Below are 15,512 nucleotides of genomic sequence, written 5' to 3'. Positions count from 1 at the left end.
AGGTTATTATGTTCTAGGTGAGTTTGTAGTTGGTTGTAAGCTATTTTATCAATGATTTTAAGTAAGAATAGGACAGTCGTTATGGGCCGGTAGTTTGTGGGCACTAGTGGGTCTAGTGTGGGCGCTTTTAGTAGAGGGGTGACCCAAGCCGCTTTAATGCTGACTGGGACCTGATTTGTGGAGAAGGAGGTATTTACAAAGTTAGTGATTATAGGCGTGAGAATGGGGGCACTAAGTTTAATTAGGTGTGCTGGAAAGTTATCTCCTTTGCAGTTGGACGCTTTAAGTTTGGCTATAGTATTAAGTACTGTATCATGAGAGACTGGTGTGAAGTTGAAGAGGGGGGCGGTATTTTCTGTGATCGGGGAGATCTGGTTGGCCGTGGAGTGTTTGTCGGACAAGAGGTTTGGATTCCATTGTATCAGCTCTACAGCTTTTTGATTTTAATCTCCTGAGTGTGAACCTTTTTACCACTCACTCACTCATTCTTTTTCTCTGGCTGGGATCTTTATTTTTACTGTTTTATGGAGTCTGGTAAACTCTGTTTAATACATGCATGTTCTTTTTGCTTTACTTTATAGCATTTGTCTAGCGCGGTAATGGACCCTAAGGCGTGAGGGCGCTACAAGACCTAAACGCATAATAAAAAGCAGCTAAGAATTCATAATTGAGTACCAAAGAAGGAAGCTAAAAGCATCAGTTAGGAGATTAAAAAACAGACTAGTTACAAAGGTGAGTCTTTAACCTTTTCTTGAGTCTCGAGTGACTCAATGCATCTCATATCCAATGGAAGAGCATTCCAAACCTTGGGCCCAATAGAAAAGAAGGCTGAATTGGTCCCCTTAACGGTTCGGCATTTCGGCACAAATAACAAATGTTGATTATTTGATGTTGGGGCTCTAGTATTGGTTCTCATAATGAGAAGCTGTTGCAAGTAGTCGTGCATGTTGCTACGTCTACATTTTTTAATTATACTTGGAGTCCTAAACATAATTCTGGACTCCCCGGGGAGCCAATGGAGAGCATGTCTTGCAGTCGCGTCATGGTCTCTGCGTTTGAGTTTCATGACAACTGACCGCCCCATTTTGGCACACTTGCAGTTTGTTACAATCAGTCTTGTTTATTCCCATTAAAGGACTTGAGCAGTAGTCCATTTTGGACCCTATTATTGCTCTTGCGATGGTCTCCGCGTTATCTTGTGATATGAGGGGCTGTAAATGAGCTAGTAGTTTAATGTAATAGGCACATGAAGATACCAAAACTTGGTATCTTGCTTCATAGTCAGTCGTTGGTCTAAAGTCACACCAAGTGTTTACACCTTTTTTAGTGGAATGATAGTTTCTGCACCCAGCTGAAAGCTATCATGGTGTGGACCAAGTTTATTTAATATGTGAGAGGATCCTATAACAAGAAGCTCAGTCTTTGATTTGTTTAGAGCCAGCTTGTTATGGACCATCCATGTTTCAATTATAGTGAAACATTTTTTAATGGCCAGTTCGTCCAAGCTATGTGAGCCAGACAGCGGGATGACACCTTGAGTGTCATCCGCGTAGTTTGTAAATATTTGCGACACCCAGCACCCTATGTATACATATTTAAATACATTCTCCTATAAGAACTAGAGTTCCCAAGAGTAGTAAAATAACTTTTATATTACTTAACTTTTTTCTTTTGTGGTTCCAGCACACACCACCTTATGTAGGGTGGTGGGGGTTACATTGTAACTCCTTTTCCCACTCCTCATGTAACCTTTTGTTAAACTGACTGAACTTAAATGGCTGGTGACAGTGGTTCATTTTTACTACCTTTTGTGTAGGTTACTAGCAGGCTGATTTCTCAGCTGAAGTACAGCACCCATGGGTGACCATTTTCTCAAAATCACGCCAGTCTTCTTTTTTCGTCATTTTTAGTTTGTGACGTCCTTCTGGGCTCTTCTATCAATTCATGTAGGTTTGAGACCTTTGTGAGTTTTGCCTTTGGTGGGCTTCAGCCCTGAAGCCCACCCAGGCTCTAGTGTGTTTGGGACACTTACATAACACTTGTCACTCTGTCCATGTTGCCTTCGTTTAAGAGCGGCTTGCCTTCCCTTATTTGTCAGGTTTGTTAGCCTTACATTAGGGTTAGTGGTGTAGTGACCGCAACAGAAGGTGGTACAAAATCGGCCTCAACACCATAGGTTTCTCGTGATGAGTAGTAGGAAGCACAATTTAGAATACTTTTATATTGTAATATTACAGTCTTCTAAACTGGGGGAGTGGTTGTTCTCGCGGGATAAATAATAAAGTTCTGACCCAAGGCGAAGCAGAGTTGGGGAGGGGTATTATTCCTAATCCCCACCACCGACCACCCCCCAACCCCCTCACCCTCGATCGGGACCTGCTCCCCTGAAGTCTATAAGGCTATTAGCACAAAGTGGCAGGAGAAATGCATGTTTTTAATTTTGGAGGTGAAGTAAGACATTTTATTTTAATAGTGTGTGAAGTAAATAGACAAAATGAGTTAGTCAGTTTAAATGTGGTTTTATTTTTTGGTATTTAGGTAACTTCATAAGTTAATCATTTTAATTCCAAACTTGGTTAAACTGGTCCCGGTCTTCTTTTTTCGCCATTTCTTTTAGGAAAGGTCCGTCTAGAGTTTCTCTGCTCGACAAACTAGGTTTGGTCCCTTTGTTCCTACGCCTTTGGCGGGCTTCAGGACTGAAGACCGCCTCGGGCGCCTGAGTGTCTGGAGTGGGCTGGAAGTGAGGGAGGTGCCCGAAACTCCCTGTGCTTAGTCTCCTAGGAGAGCCAAATGCACTCTGGCGTGATTGGCTGGATGACTGTCTGGAAAGGACAGCCACCCTGCTGGATGAGTGGCAGCTAGGCTGGAATGAATGAGGGAAAACTTTTTAAAAGGCAATCTCTTGGCTTGGAAGGCAGAGTCGACCACTGGAACAAAACGACCGAAGACGAGGGGGAAGAGGATGGCTGCTGCAACTCCTGGACTGTTGGGTTTTCCCGGTGAATCCCTGCTGCAGGTCCGAATCGCCAAGTTCATCTCGACCGAGAAGCCCTTCATGGACGACTTCTTCCTTTGAGTTGGTGGGACCATCCAACTCGTAAGCCACCTGGATACCATTCTCGGAGCTGGTAAGGATTAACCAGTGGAAAGGACACCAGCTTGTGGGCTTGACAACAGCTACTCGAACTGAAGAACTTCCATTTTGCCAGCTTGTTTGACCCGTCCCATGCAGGAGTCCCCCGACGTCCTCCCTCTTGTCCCCACGACTGAGGCTCAGGAACAGTGAGATCTGCAGGAACTGCTAGGAATCAACATCTTCAGCTGCATCTTTTTCTTCATGCTAAGGTACTCTGTCAACCCGATTGAGAGAACTTACCTCTTGCAGTGAAAGTTCGTGAAACCTTCCCAACTTGCAGGCCTAATCAGCTTGTGACCCAACATATGATTCTTTTTCGTACAAACTACTTCTTAGTACATTGGCAAAGACTTTACCGTTTACTACAAGAACTGCTTTTTCCTATCCAAGACACTAGCCCATTGACTTTGGCCTAGGGCTATTGAACTGAATCGAGTCCTCCAGTGAACTGAAACTATTTGCACTGCCTAAGAAAGTATTTGATCTATTCTATTAACTTGTGCCTTTTTTACTCCCATTCAAAGTAACTGAAATGCCATTTTGCTCCTATTTCCGGGGAGACTAATATACTCAGAAACTTAGTGGTTTTGTGTTGAAGTATATTTGTGCATAAAATTAGGATGCCTCTATCTAGTGAATGTTTTCTAAATGACTGTGTAATGAATTAATAAGTATTTTACCAAGAAACCTTGCGTGTGTCTACTTGAACCATTGTGATTGTAAGACCTCTGTGTAACATCCTTGTACTGCTCACATTCCCCTCTTGAGATAAGCCTGGCTGCTCAGCTCGCTATCAAATACTGTGTGGTACAGACTTATAGCCAAGCTTGGTTTTGCTTACACCTGTAGTCCTAATTGTATGTGGTGGTCCCAGAAGGTGCTGCATGCAATTCTGCCTACCATTGACCACACTCTAAACTTTCTGATTGGCTGAAAGGTAATCAATAACGATCTCCATGTGCTAATAGTGTTTATTACTCTGTTGCTCAGTCACTAATGCTTAGGTGAATTTGTCTTCCTTTGGCCAGGAACTCCTCTTTTTTTTTTTTTTTGTATCCCAATGCCAAGTAGAAGCCCAGTGTGCATTAGGAAGCTGCGTAATAATCTCTGAGGTTTTCAATGTCACAATGATGCTAAAATCTGCATGTTGATCTCACCTGGTCTTCTGCATCGCATCTTGCCGGGTTTAATTCTGCCTTGCTTAAATCCACAGATCTAGCATCCTGGGCCAATGTTTACTCAGCAAAGCATTGGCCCCCTTCGACCTTAGATACTCTGGTTTCACTCCTGCAGATCTTGGGCCTCTACTACTTCCTCCTCATTAGCTGTTAGTTTGACCTTGAGTATTCACGTTCATGTTCTTATTGTCAACGTCCTATGGGTCCAGAATTATCCCATGCTTGGTGACATTTAAATGCCATTTATTAGGGGGTGCTCTGGGGACACTAACCAGTTGCTGTTTCATCCCATATGTCTTTAGGAGAACATCATAGCTCCTGTTGAAGATTCCTCAATCCCAGACATTGCTGCAAAGGAGTCTGGACCTGATTGTGCTAGTACCTCTCCGCGAAGCCAGAACAAGCCTTTCAGGTGAGCATTCTACCTTTCTGTTGAAATCATTCTCTTGTAGGTGACTTCTTTCTATGCTTGGTCTCTCTCAAAAGGTTTAGTTGGCCTGTTTATGTGAATGTTTTCTCAAGCACACCACCACCTCCAAGTCCCTTTGCGGTAGTGAGAAAAGTTTAGTATGATCCAGCTGTTTGAAAAAAAATTAGGGTCCTCAAATTCTGGTATTGTTGGAGTAGCTGAATTTGGCAAATGGTACAGCAAATCCGTTCTGTGGTTGCAAGATCTGAGAAGCAGACCCAGAACAAATTCTCGGATGGTGAAACCTAAGAATGTTGATCATTCCGGCACCCGGCAGAGTTCGTGCAGGAAGCAAGAGTATGCGAGTGAACGGACCAAAACAAAACGAGTTCTACAAAATTGCCATTAAACGATGATAACCTCAGCACCACTACACGGAAGAGAAAAATTGATGACTAGCCACTAAGGATTACAACCACCAAGGCTACCAATACTCTATAAAAGGCACAACCCAGTCTACCGACTCCATCTAGTACCCAAAAGGGGAACGACCCACCGCACCAAAAACTAAGAGAACTATCATTAAAGAATTAACTCTATAAGGACATAGAGCCTCTCCACAAGAGGTCGCTTTAGACTCAACTTAGAGCCAAGAGCAGACCAATGATGACAAAATCCTGCTATATTCAGGAATCGACCCCCCCCAAAAGAGCCACTCGCACCGACAAGACTAGCTGCAGAAAGAACATTCAAGTTTTGATACTCAACACTGCCAACAGAATGAATATCGAATGAGCTATGCATTTATAGTACTTCCTGTTGCTGTTTTTTACTGTAATTATTTAGATACAGTGACACCACTCCTGAAGAAAGTTCCGAGAAATATTAGAGAACTGAAACATGTCGAGTTTTCTTCATCTAGATTAGCAATCACTAGATTGATGAAATAGCCATCCTAGCATAGGGTTCCACAATCAGTGCAAGACAGCAATTGCTCCCTGCAGTGATCATTGAATCTATAATTTGTCAACTAGACATACGTTACTAGATTACATCTAAATCTATGTGTCACGACTAAATCATCTGTTTTTAGACAGACAGTTAACGTTTTATCATGTCAAGTGAATAGGATTGACTGCTTTTTTTTAAGCCTTAAATGTATTTTTTCTAATAAATTGAATATTACAATATGATTAAATATGTACTTTTTACAGCATTGATTTAATGAAGATAGACTGTAAGCTGTTGATAAGAGCCAACTACCTCCTATGTTTATAAATACTGACTTTCCAGATACAAGGTAGAGCTACTACCTAGGTAGTACTATTGGATTTCCCTCCTTTAAGTGTATTGGAAACCTAAGAATGGCCAACTGGCAAGAAAATGACTCGAAGGATCGCGCTGATGCATAGTGGGGAAACCTGGCCCTTGTTAGGCATGATTGTATGCAGAACCCTTTGGGTGCACTACAACAACCCTGACCTCCTGGAACCCTACCTTTGGTATAAGTTTGTACTACACAGGTTGGTAGCATGTTGAGCAGCCCGGCGTATCTCAAGAGGGTACACGCAAGGTTTCTTGAATAAACAATTATTAATTTATTTATCGGTAAGAGTAATCCTTCAGAAGAGAGCAATATAACAGTAACACTCAAATACACTTCAAAAACACACTCTTAATATTTCTAAATCAGGAATTACCCTTTTGGGATGGTCCACAGACACTACCTACACCCTCAGGGGACTTCAATAGGTACTGTGCTGGGGACATTAATATCTTACTGTTGCGTTTAGAATATTCTTAGGAATTGGTCAAAGGAAATGGTTATTAGAACAAACAAGAGACCGCAAATATTCTTAAACGGGCAAATACTTTTGGATCCCCTAAGCAGAGTCATTCAGTATAACCGGTTAAGCCAAAGTCAATGGGCAAAAGTCTATAAGAGCTGAAGCACTCCTGGTACGTAAGCAGAAAGGTATTTGCACAATATATTAGAAGTCTTTGAAGAAAAGAAGAATCAATGTAGGGCCACAAGCTGTTTAGGCTTGTGAGGAGTAGAAGATGCAAGCAACTCTACAATAAGAGGTAAGTTCTCTCAGACTTTAAAGTACGTTTGGATTGAAGAAAAAGTGCCGCAGATGACTTCTGTTCCTGTGCAGCTCTGCAGATCTCCCTGTTCCTGGGCCTCAGTCTTGGGGACAAGAGGGAGGACTTCTGGGGACTCCTGCACTGCAATGGGACGGGCACCGCTCGCAACCGGTTATCTTCAAACAAGTGGCACTTTAGCATTTGCAGCTCCTCGTGACTACTGCAAATAGCAACACTGCGGTTTCTGGCTGTCGAGACTTTCCTTGCTTCTCTGGTTCTGCACTCTGTTGAGGGGGCTCAGGCTCCGCCTCGGTCAGTCCTGCGTCCTGGGAGTCCGGAGGATCTTCCTGGAGCTCTTGACCAACTTAAAAGCAACGCACATAATCTGGTGTTTCTTTCCCCGGCGTTACGGTTTCCAGCAGCAACTTTGTGGAAATGCAACCAGCTCCGAGAGAATTCATTCCAGCCTAGCTGTCAGTCGCCCATCAGGGTGGCTGTCCTTGCCTGTCCTGTCCTTGCCTTACAGTCAGCCAGCCAATCATCGCAGAGTGCATTTGGGTCTCCTAGGAGACTAAGCACAGGGAGTTTCGGGCACCTCCCTCACGTCCTGCCCACACCAGACAAACTGGAGCCGGAGGTGGGCTTCACTCGTGAATCCCGCCAACGGCAAAGCAAATTAAGGGACCAAACCCTGTTTGGCGCGCAGAGCAAATCTCAAGAAGAAACTTTCCAAGAAGAAATCTCGAAAAAAGATGATCGGGGCATTTTGACAAAAATTGCACTCTTGTGTGCTTTACTGCAGCTGCGAATGCAACCCACGGTAAATGCACCCCACACTAGTTAAAGGTAAACCACTGCCACCAGCCATTCATCGCGGAAAGGGTAAAATAAAATTGTTACATGAGAAGCTAGACAAAGGGGATACTAAGTAACCCCTCCAGCACCCTATTGTAAGATGGTGTGTGCGGGGTCTAGAAAGTTACAAATGTAAGTAAAGTCAGTTTCACTTTACTGCTCTTGGAATCAGTAGTTTATCCAAGCGAAGGTATTTAAACCTTGGGGAAATCTGAAAGACTCCCTGTGTCACTGCACTGAAGGGGCTGTGGAACGCAATTTAAAAGATGATGCCTATGGAGTTTGTCAGACTACACAACCAAAAGAAACCGTGTTCAAATTCACATTTAAAATACATGAGAGAGTGGGAAAAAAGGTCTCAATCTCTCCAGGTTAAAAAAAATCAAGTCCTCAAAATACAGCAAAGTTGCTGGGGGTCTCCAAGGTAGAGGGAATTAGCACATTTCTGAGAATTCTCCCTAGCACTCGTCCCCCACCAGACTAAGGGATAGGAGGATTTTAATCCACCCCTGGATGAATCTCCTTACTCCAGTCAGTCCTACTTTCTGGAGAGACCATCAGCATTTTGGTGATTACACCCTGAACTGTGTTCAGTGGTAAAATCAAACTCCTGTAGGCTGATTGACCAGTTTAACAATTTAGGATTCTCCCCTTTCATCTGCATTAACCATTTCAACGGTTGGTGGTCTGTTTGAATCACAAAAGTAGATCCATACAAGTATGGTCTATACTTCTTCACAGACCACACAATGGCAAAACATTCACGTTCTATGGTTGCCCATCTTGTTTCAGGTTCCTTCAGTTTCTACTGATGAAGCAGATTGGGTGTTCTATGCCTTTCTCATCCAGCTGACTCAGAACTGCACCTATAACTGTATTGGAAGCATCTGTCTGTACAATAAAGGATTGGTTGTAGTCAGGAGCTCTTAAAACTGGAGCTTGACAAAGGGCTTAAGTCCTTCAAATGCCTTAGTGCGCTCCTCATTCCAACTGACCTTCTTGGGGAAATTTTGGTGAGTAGATCACATTCAAGGGAGAAGCTATGGTCTCATAATTGTCAATGACGTTTCTATAGTAACCTGTGAGACCAAGAAAGGCACTGATTTGGGTTTGAGTAGTAGGGGTGGCCCAGTCTTGTACAGCTTGTACATTGCTAGGCAAGGGCCTTATTTCACCTCCTCCTACCTCATGCCCAAGGTAGACCACTTTACTCTGACCAATTTGACATTTCCTTGGCTTTATGATCAGAGTGGCCTGCTCAAAAGCCTGCAATACATATCCTAAGTGGTCAATATGTTCCTTCCAAATGGGGCTGAACACTGCAATGTCATCCAAGTATGTCATGCAGAAGTCCCCCATCCCATTCAGAACATGATTCACCATCCTGGTGTAGCAGGTGCATTCTGTTGTCCAAACGGCATGACCTTAAACTGGTAGAGGCCTCATGTGGTTGAAAATGCAGTTTTCTCCATAGCATGGTCTGTCGGAGCGATTTGCCAATAGCCTGATGTTAGGTCAAATGTACTGAGGTACTTGACTGAACCAAGTTTGTCCACCAGCGCATCTGTCCTAGGGAAAGGATGGGCATTGGTCATGGTGTCTGCTTTAAGGGCTCTATAGTCGGTTTATGTTTATTTATTTGTAGTGCGCACCTAACCCAGGGGTAGCAGGGCGCAAAGGCAACACGAGGATTGTAAAGCTTAGGTTACAGAGAGCACAATAGATGGAATCCAACTGAGGTTACGTTGCTGGAAGCATCAAAACATTGAAAACCGAAACAGCAGGTTATAATTACAAGGAGATATACATGGTTTACAGGTTATATAGTATGTCTAAGCATAGAGGATCAGTGAATATACACAATTTACAGTATTTATATTATAGCGCCGCATGGAAATACATTAGGTGTCATGTTCCTTAATCCAGAGGATGGTATTGGATCTGAATTGTGGGTAGGGAAGGTCTTCCATGAGGTATGGTGGTAGGGAGTTCCAAAATTGTGCTGCTTTAACCGGAAAGCTGTTCCACCCCCAACCCCCCGACATAGTATGTTTGAATCTTGGCACAAGAAGGAGGTTGGAGTTGGCCCTTCTGGAGTGGCGGCAGGATACCTGTCTAGAGAATCTCGTTATTGGGTATTGAGGGGCAGCTTGGTGGAGGCATTTGTGAGTTAGAGAGACAGATTTAAGGAAAATGTTGTCTTTCGTTGAGAGCCAATTAACAGATCTTCTAGTCTCTTAAATGTGGGCTTTCTTCGGGAGGCTTAGGGCTTAATGCATTATTTTGTCAAATTTGAATTTTATTCGTCATTTATTTTACTGCCTACATAGAGAGCATTACAATAGTCCAACTTAGACAGGATCACCGCTCTAGCTAAAGTGATGCAGTTATTGGGTGAAAGGAACTGTTTGGCTGCTCTGAGTTTGCATGTATAGGACGTGGCAGATGCCATAGCATTTACTTGTTTTTTGAAGGTAAGTGTGGAGTCTAAGTAGAAGCCGAGGGTTTTAACCTCCTTAGCTATGGCGATGTTGTTATTGTCAATTGCAAAAGAAGAGTAGTTTCGGCCTAGTTTATTAAGGTTGGGTGTGGTACCTAGGATGAGGAGTTCCGCTTTGTCATCATTCAAGCATAGACCGTGTAAGGCCATCCATGCCTGGATGATGAGGTACACTCTGTTTAGAAAGGCCAAATCCTTGTAATAATCCCCCGTCAGCGGGATGAGGATCTGGGTATCATCAGCATAGTTTGTGTAGGTGATACCCAGACCATCTAGATCATCGAAAAGGGGCTTTGTGAAAATGTTGTACAGAGTAGGGGAGACGCAGGAGCCCTGTGGCACGCCACAGGTAATGGGCGTTGGGTCAGCAGCTGCTAGTGTGGAGAAGACTCGCATGGTTTGGTTATTGACAAAGGATTGAATCCAGTCGGTTGCCTCTTGGGAAAAGTGGGCTGCCGACTGTAAATGATTGCAGATGATCTCATGGTCGACCAGATCGTATGCAGCCAAGAGATCAAAGAGTAGCAGTAACGCTGTCTTACCCACGTGTCTCAGCTCATCTGTCTGTGCTTTGAGATCTATAAGCGCAGTCTGTTCCGTGCTGGGGTCTGAAGCCTGACTGTCAGACTCCTAGAAGGTGGTTGTGTTCAAAGTGGTGTTGAATTTGTTGGTACGCTATTTTATCAAGGATTCTGAGTAGGATGGACACTGTGGTGATGGGGCGGTAATTGGTGGGGGAGGAGGGATCTAGATTAGGTTTTTTAAGGAGTGGGAGGATCCAAGATTGTTTCAGATTATTAGGTGACGTAAAGCATGCGTTTATTAGCTTGGTGATAAACGGGGAAAGTTTGCGAGCTGCATCTTTTATCAATTGTGCAGGGCATAGGTCCCCATGGCAATTCGAGGGTTTGAGAGTGAGAATGACTTTCTCAACCTCTTTGGTAGATACTTTGCGAAAGTTAAAGTGGGGAATAGGCGCAGGTGGAGGCTTCAGGATGGATTGTGACGTTGAGGAGTTAGTGTTGCTGGATATGGGAGTGGAGAGGTCTGTAACGCTCACCTGATTCTCGCAGAGGCGCCGGTCTTGACTGGGCGACTACCGTATCTTCAAAGGTGATGTGTAGCACCCGGTTGGCTCTTTGGGCTGGACCTCTGTGCACTGTATGCCTGACGTGTAGAGTAAGATGTCTGCAGATAGAAAATATGGGGTTAATGAACTGGGGTTATTGGGGTGGCCCTATCTCTTTCCTCTTCTCCTCTCCTGTAGACCCCCAAAGGTTAACGCTCTCACCTTAGGTAAGTGAATGCCGAGCTCTCCATCTGCCTCGGGGCAGGGTGCTGTAACCAGTTTCTTCACTGGATAGGTAGCGCAGGCCTCTTGACTTCAGAGGACTGCTGTCCGTCGTTTACTGCACGAACGGTAAGTTTCGAGTCATTCAAATGTCTTTAAAGTCTTTAGTAATGATGTCTCTTGTTTTGCAGGGTTCCGGCGATGGCGGATGACGGGCTGAAGTGAGTTGAAGATGGAGCCCGTGTGATGAATAGAAGCGCCTGGAAGCACGTAAGTAAGCGCTTGTTGCCTGCTTCACTATGCGCTCTAACTGTCTTTTTATTTTGCAGGTACGAGTTCGGAGCGGCTGCAGGGTGCCGGAATACCCACTGGATTAGATGTGGAAAGGAGTAATGGCACGTGAGTATTAAAGTTCCCCAATGTCTTTAAACGCACCTTGTTTTGTCTTTCAGATGCCGGAATGCAGTGTGAAGACCTCCGGAGCGCACAAAGAGTAGGTAAGCCTTTGCCTTTCAGATGCCGGAATGCTAACCTGTTCTTTCTTGTCTTTATAGGTGTTGCTGAAGACTGGATTCAGGATGGTAAGCCTTTTTCCTTAGGCCCAGGACCGGATGCAGAAGACACGATGAGCGTTCTGCTGCAGAGGTTGCAGAATAACGCAAAGCAAGATTCATCCACCGGGTGTGGTTTAAATAGCCTCCTGTAGTGCTTAGGTCCCTCCTTCCACAGCCACGCCTAAGTAAGAAAAGAGTTCCTGGTAAGAAAAGAGTTCCTGCCTTCCAGAAGAGTTCCAGTGTTCTGAATCTAGGGAGTGGCTCCAGCCCCACCCAACAGTAAAAGTATTTCCAAACAGAAGAGGATCAGAGGCTCAACTGGCAGGCAAGTAAGCAGCATGGTCTGCTGAAGGTAAGTCCACCCAAGCATTATGAGCCCGGCGCTTCCAGCGCTGGGACTGGGCATATTTATGAGCCTGGTGCCACTGGCGCCAGGACTGGGTCCAAAAGGTCCCAATTGGGACTGGTTGGCACTCGGAACCTGGGTTATGGATCTGCTTCCAAGGGAGTTGGGAAAACCCTGACCTTTTGGAAGCAGAGATCATGACAAGGAGGGAGTCTTTTTTTTAAATATTATTTTATTTATTTTTTTAATTACTAATCTTGGTTTGAAGGGAGGTGATTTTATTAGCTAGACCATTTTGGTATACCTGTGTACCAATTTTTATACTTAAGGCAAGAGTCTGGGATTGGGACAGGGGATTTTACCTCTTTCAGAATTACAAAGAGTTCTTTGGTGTTAGATTTGGCTTGAGAAATTCGGAGGTTATAGGAAGTTTGTTTGGTGAGGATAATTTCTTTTATTAATTCTTAGTCCACACAGAATCTCAATTCCTTGGATCCTGCCTCTGGCACTAGTACAACTGCACTAGCACATGGACTTGTAGAGGGCTCTATTACCCCGAGATCAAGCATCTTGTTGACCTCTTCCTTTATGTGGATTCCTACATGGTCGGACATTCTATAACCTCTGCTTTTCACAGGTAAACGGTCACCAGTGAGAATCTCATGCTGGCCCCAAGGGGTCAAGCCTGCTGATCGAGTAAACAGTGGGGCAAACTGATTTAACAGAGTTTTGCACTCCTCCTGTTGTTCCAGTGTCAGATCAGAAGAGAGATTAACTCCTATCTTCGCATCTAAAGTTTGTCCCCTGAGGAGGTCGGGTAGGTCAGGGGGTTCACGCTCCTCCTCTTCAGCAGAGGCTAGAAGCAAAGCTCCCAGTTCTGGTCTAGAGACATAGGCCTTTAGGCGGTTGGTGTGAAAGACCGTGCAGGCCTCCTTAGGATTGCCTAAGTCCACCAAATAATTGACCTCTTGTCACGTCCCTCGCCCAAAACCCCCTCTGGCAAACCCATTGGCCAGGTGGAGTCCGGACTCTGGCCTCTAGAGCCTGGCATCCTCTTCAAAAGCCCTCATGGGGCCAGTCCTGGCGCTAGCCTATGGCGCCAGGCTCATATACTATGAATAAACAATGTGCTTGGGAACTACTTTATTATTGTCAGCCAACATGGAGGCATCCTCATAGCTTGGTTCCTAGGAACCAATCTATGCAGTCTAGTGTTTTGGGTGTGGTAGCCTAGGGACTACTTTTCCTGGACTATTTTATTGGGGCTATTTAAACCACACCCGAGCAAGACAACACGCTTTGCGTTACTTTGCAGCTTGCAACGTGACGCTCACCGTGTCCAGCTATTCCCTCGAACCTCGGAGAAGCAGAACCTGCAAGGAGACAAAAGGAACATCTTCATCTTTAAACACTCGCAGCTACTGAGAACAGCTTCCTCGAATTTGCATGCCTCCCGTACAGAACGACCTGAAAGAGGAAGATGGAGGCAACCTCTACAAAGAAAGGCATGCAGGATGGCAACAAAACTAAAGAACAGCAATAAGACCTACCTGAACAATATCAAACGAGCCGGCGTCAGTGAAGTAACTGGACCACACTCGCCCATGAAAGACAACGCGCCCCTGCAAAGAAGGCAGGACGGAGAGCATGCCTAATTCTACCACAAGGTGAGGAGAGGGCGCCAGAGGGACTGAAATCATACGGGGGTGGAGGGAGGATACTACCCCAGTCGGTCAGTCTTGAACAAAGTCCTCCCGTGTTTTCAGGCAGAACCTTCCCCGCAGACCACATTAGGGCAAAGCTGAGAAGCATGCCAGCGTGTAACCCGGCTGGGTGGGGTCCCTGTGAATACCAGGTGAGCGTAACACCTCTCCAAGTTTTCCCACAACCTTGAAGGCGCCAATTCATTTGTCCTGTAAGGCCCTCTGCCTTGTAAGTACCATAACTAGAACTAGCTGGTCTTGAGTAAACTCAGCCATGTTGTCCTTCTGGTCATGCCAATGCTTCACCTGCTTTCAAGTTATCTGAAGCTTCTGTCATCATGTGACATTCTCCTCCGGAGACATATCACATAGTCAGTGACTCTCAATGGCTTGTGGGAAGGAGCACTCTCCATCTCCTTGATTATGGTCATCTGGTTAGAGGTCCATTGGCCCTAGAGAAGCTTGAAGGGACTGAATCCAACCCCTTCCTGAGGGACTTCTCTATAAGCAAAGAGAAGGCATGGCAGTAGAAGGTCCCACTTTCTTCTAAGGGGTTCTTCTAAAGCACCCATCATGCTCTTCATAGTTCTATTAAACCTCTCTATCAAACCATTGGTTTGGGGATGGTAGGCTGTTGAGAACTTGTAGGTCACTCCACAGTTTTTCCACATGGCTTGCATGTAGTGGGACATAAAATGGGTCCCCCGGTCTGAGAAAACCTCCTTTAGGAAAACCTACTCTGGTAAAAATACCAAGTAGGGCTTTAGCCACTGCCTGAGCAGTAACAGTCCTCATAGGTATGGCTTCAGGATACCTGGTAGCTTGGTCTACCATAACCAATATAACGCGGTTGCCTGAAGATGTGGGAGGGTCCAAGGGACCAACAATGTTGATTCCTACCCATTCAAAAGGGAGAGGCACGAAAGGTGCCACATTCTTGGCTCCACTCTTGCCAGAAGTCTGACTAGTGTGACAGCTTCTACAGAATTTATCTACATCAGACCCCATCTTGGGTCAGTAGAAATAAAGCGAAATCCTTTCCTTGGTCTTCTTAAAGCTTAAGTGACCAGCCAAAGGAATCTCATGGGCTAACTGTAGAAATGAGGTCTCACCTCCTGGGGCATTACAAGTCTTCTGTAGTCTCCTGGGGTAGACTACATAGGTGCACTGTATAGGAGACCATCCTCCCAGTACAACCTGTGCTTCCCTGGCTCTTGCCATCCAACTGGGAAGCTGCCTGTTGTCGAAGACCTTCAGGAGTAGGACACTCTTTGACCTCTGCTGAAGTCTGCCCTACAGGGGCCACCTTCTGCAGCTCAGGGTGGTCTTTAGGATCCAGATCTCCAACAGGGGGAAGTTCTTCCAACTCTGTCATCAGTAGCTGATTCAACCTCTTCTGTTTGAACCTCACACTCCGCCTCAGCTGGTGGAGTTGTCACAGGTGTGACTGGG

The 15,512-nt window shown here is 45.0% G+C and overlaps 1 protein-coding gene across 2 annotated transcripts in view; it reads left to right on the top strand.

The window, feature by feature from the left end:
- The window catches only part of TADA3 (transcriptional adaptor 3), a 184,461-nt gene that overhangs the window by 60,246 nt on the left and 108,703 nt on the right, over positions 1 to 15,512 (top strand). For both annotated transcript variants that reach the window (XM_069643254.1, XM_069643255.1), the window contains exon 7: positions 4,617 to 4,726. In XM_069643254.1, the coding sequence (XP_069499355.1) occupies positions 4,617 to 4,726 (110 nt within the window). The remainder of the gene's footprint in view (positions 1 to 4,616; positions 4,727 to 15,512) is intronic.

The sequence above is a fragment of the Ambystoma mexicanum genome, chromosome 2p, assembly GCF_040938575.1.
Source record: "Ambystoma mexicanum isolate Mex_15411 chromosome 2p, UKY_AmexF1_1, whole genome shotgun sequence".
NCBI classification, from domain to species: Eukaryota; Metazoa; Chordata; class Amphibia; order Caudata; family Ambystomatidae; genus Ambystoma; species Ambystoma mexicanum.
The sequence above is the reverse complement of the archived record's forward strand: the minus strand, read 5'-3'. Positions and strand labels throughout refer to the sequence as shown.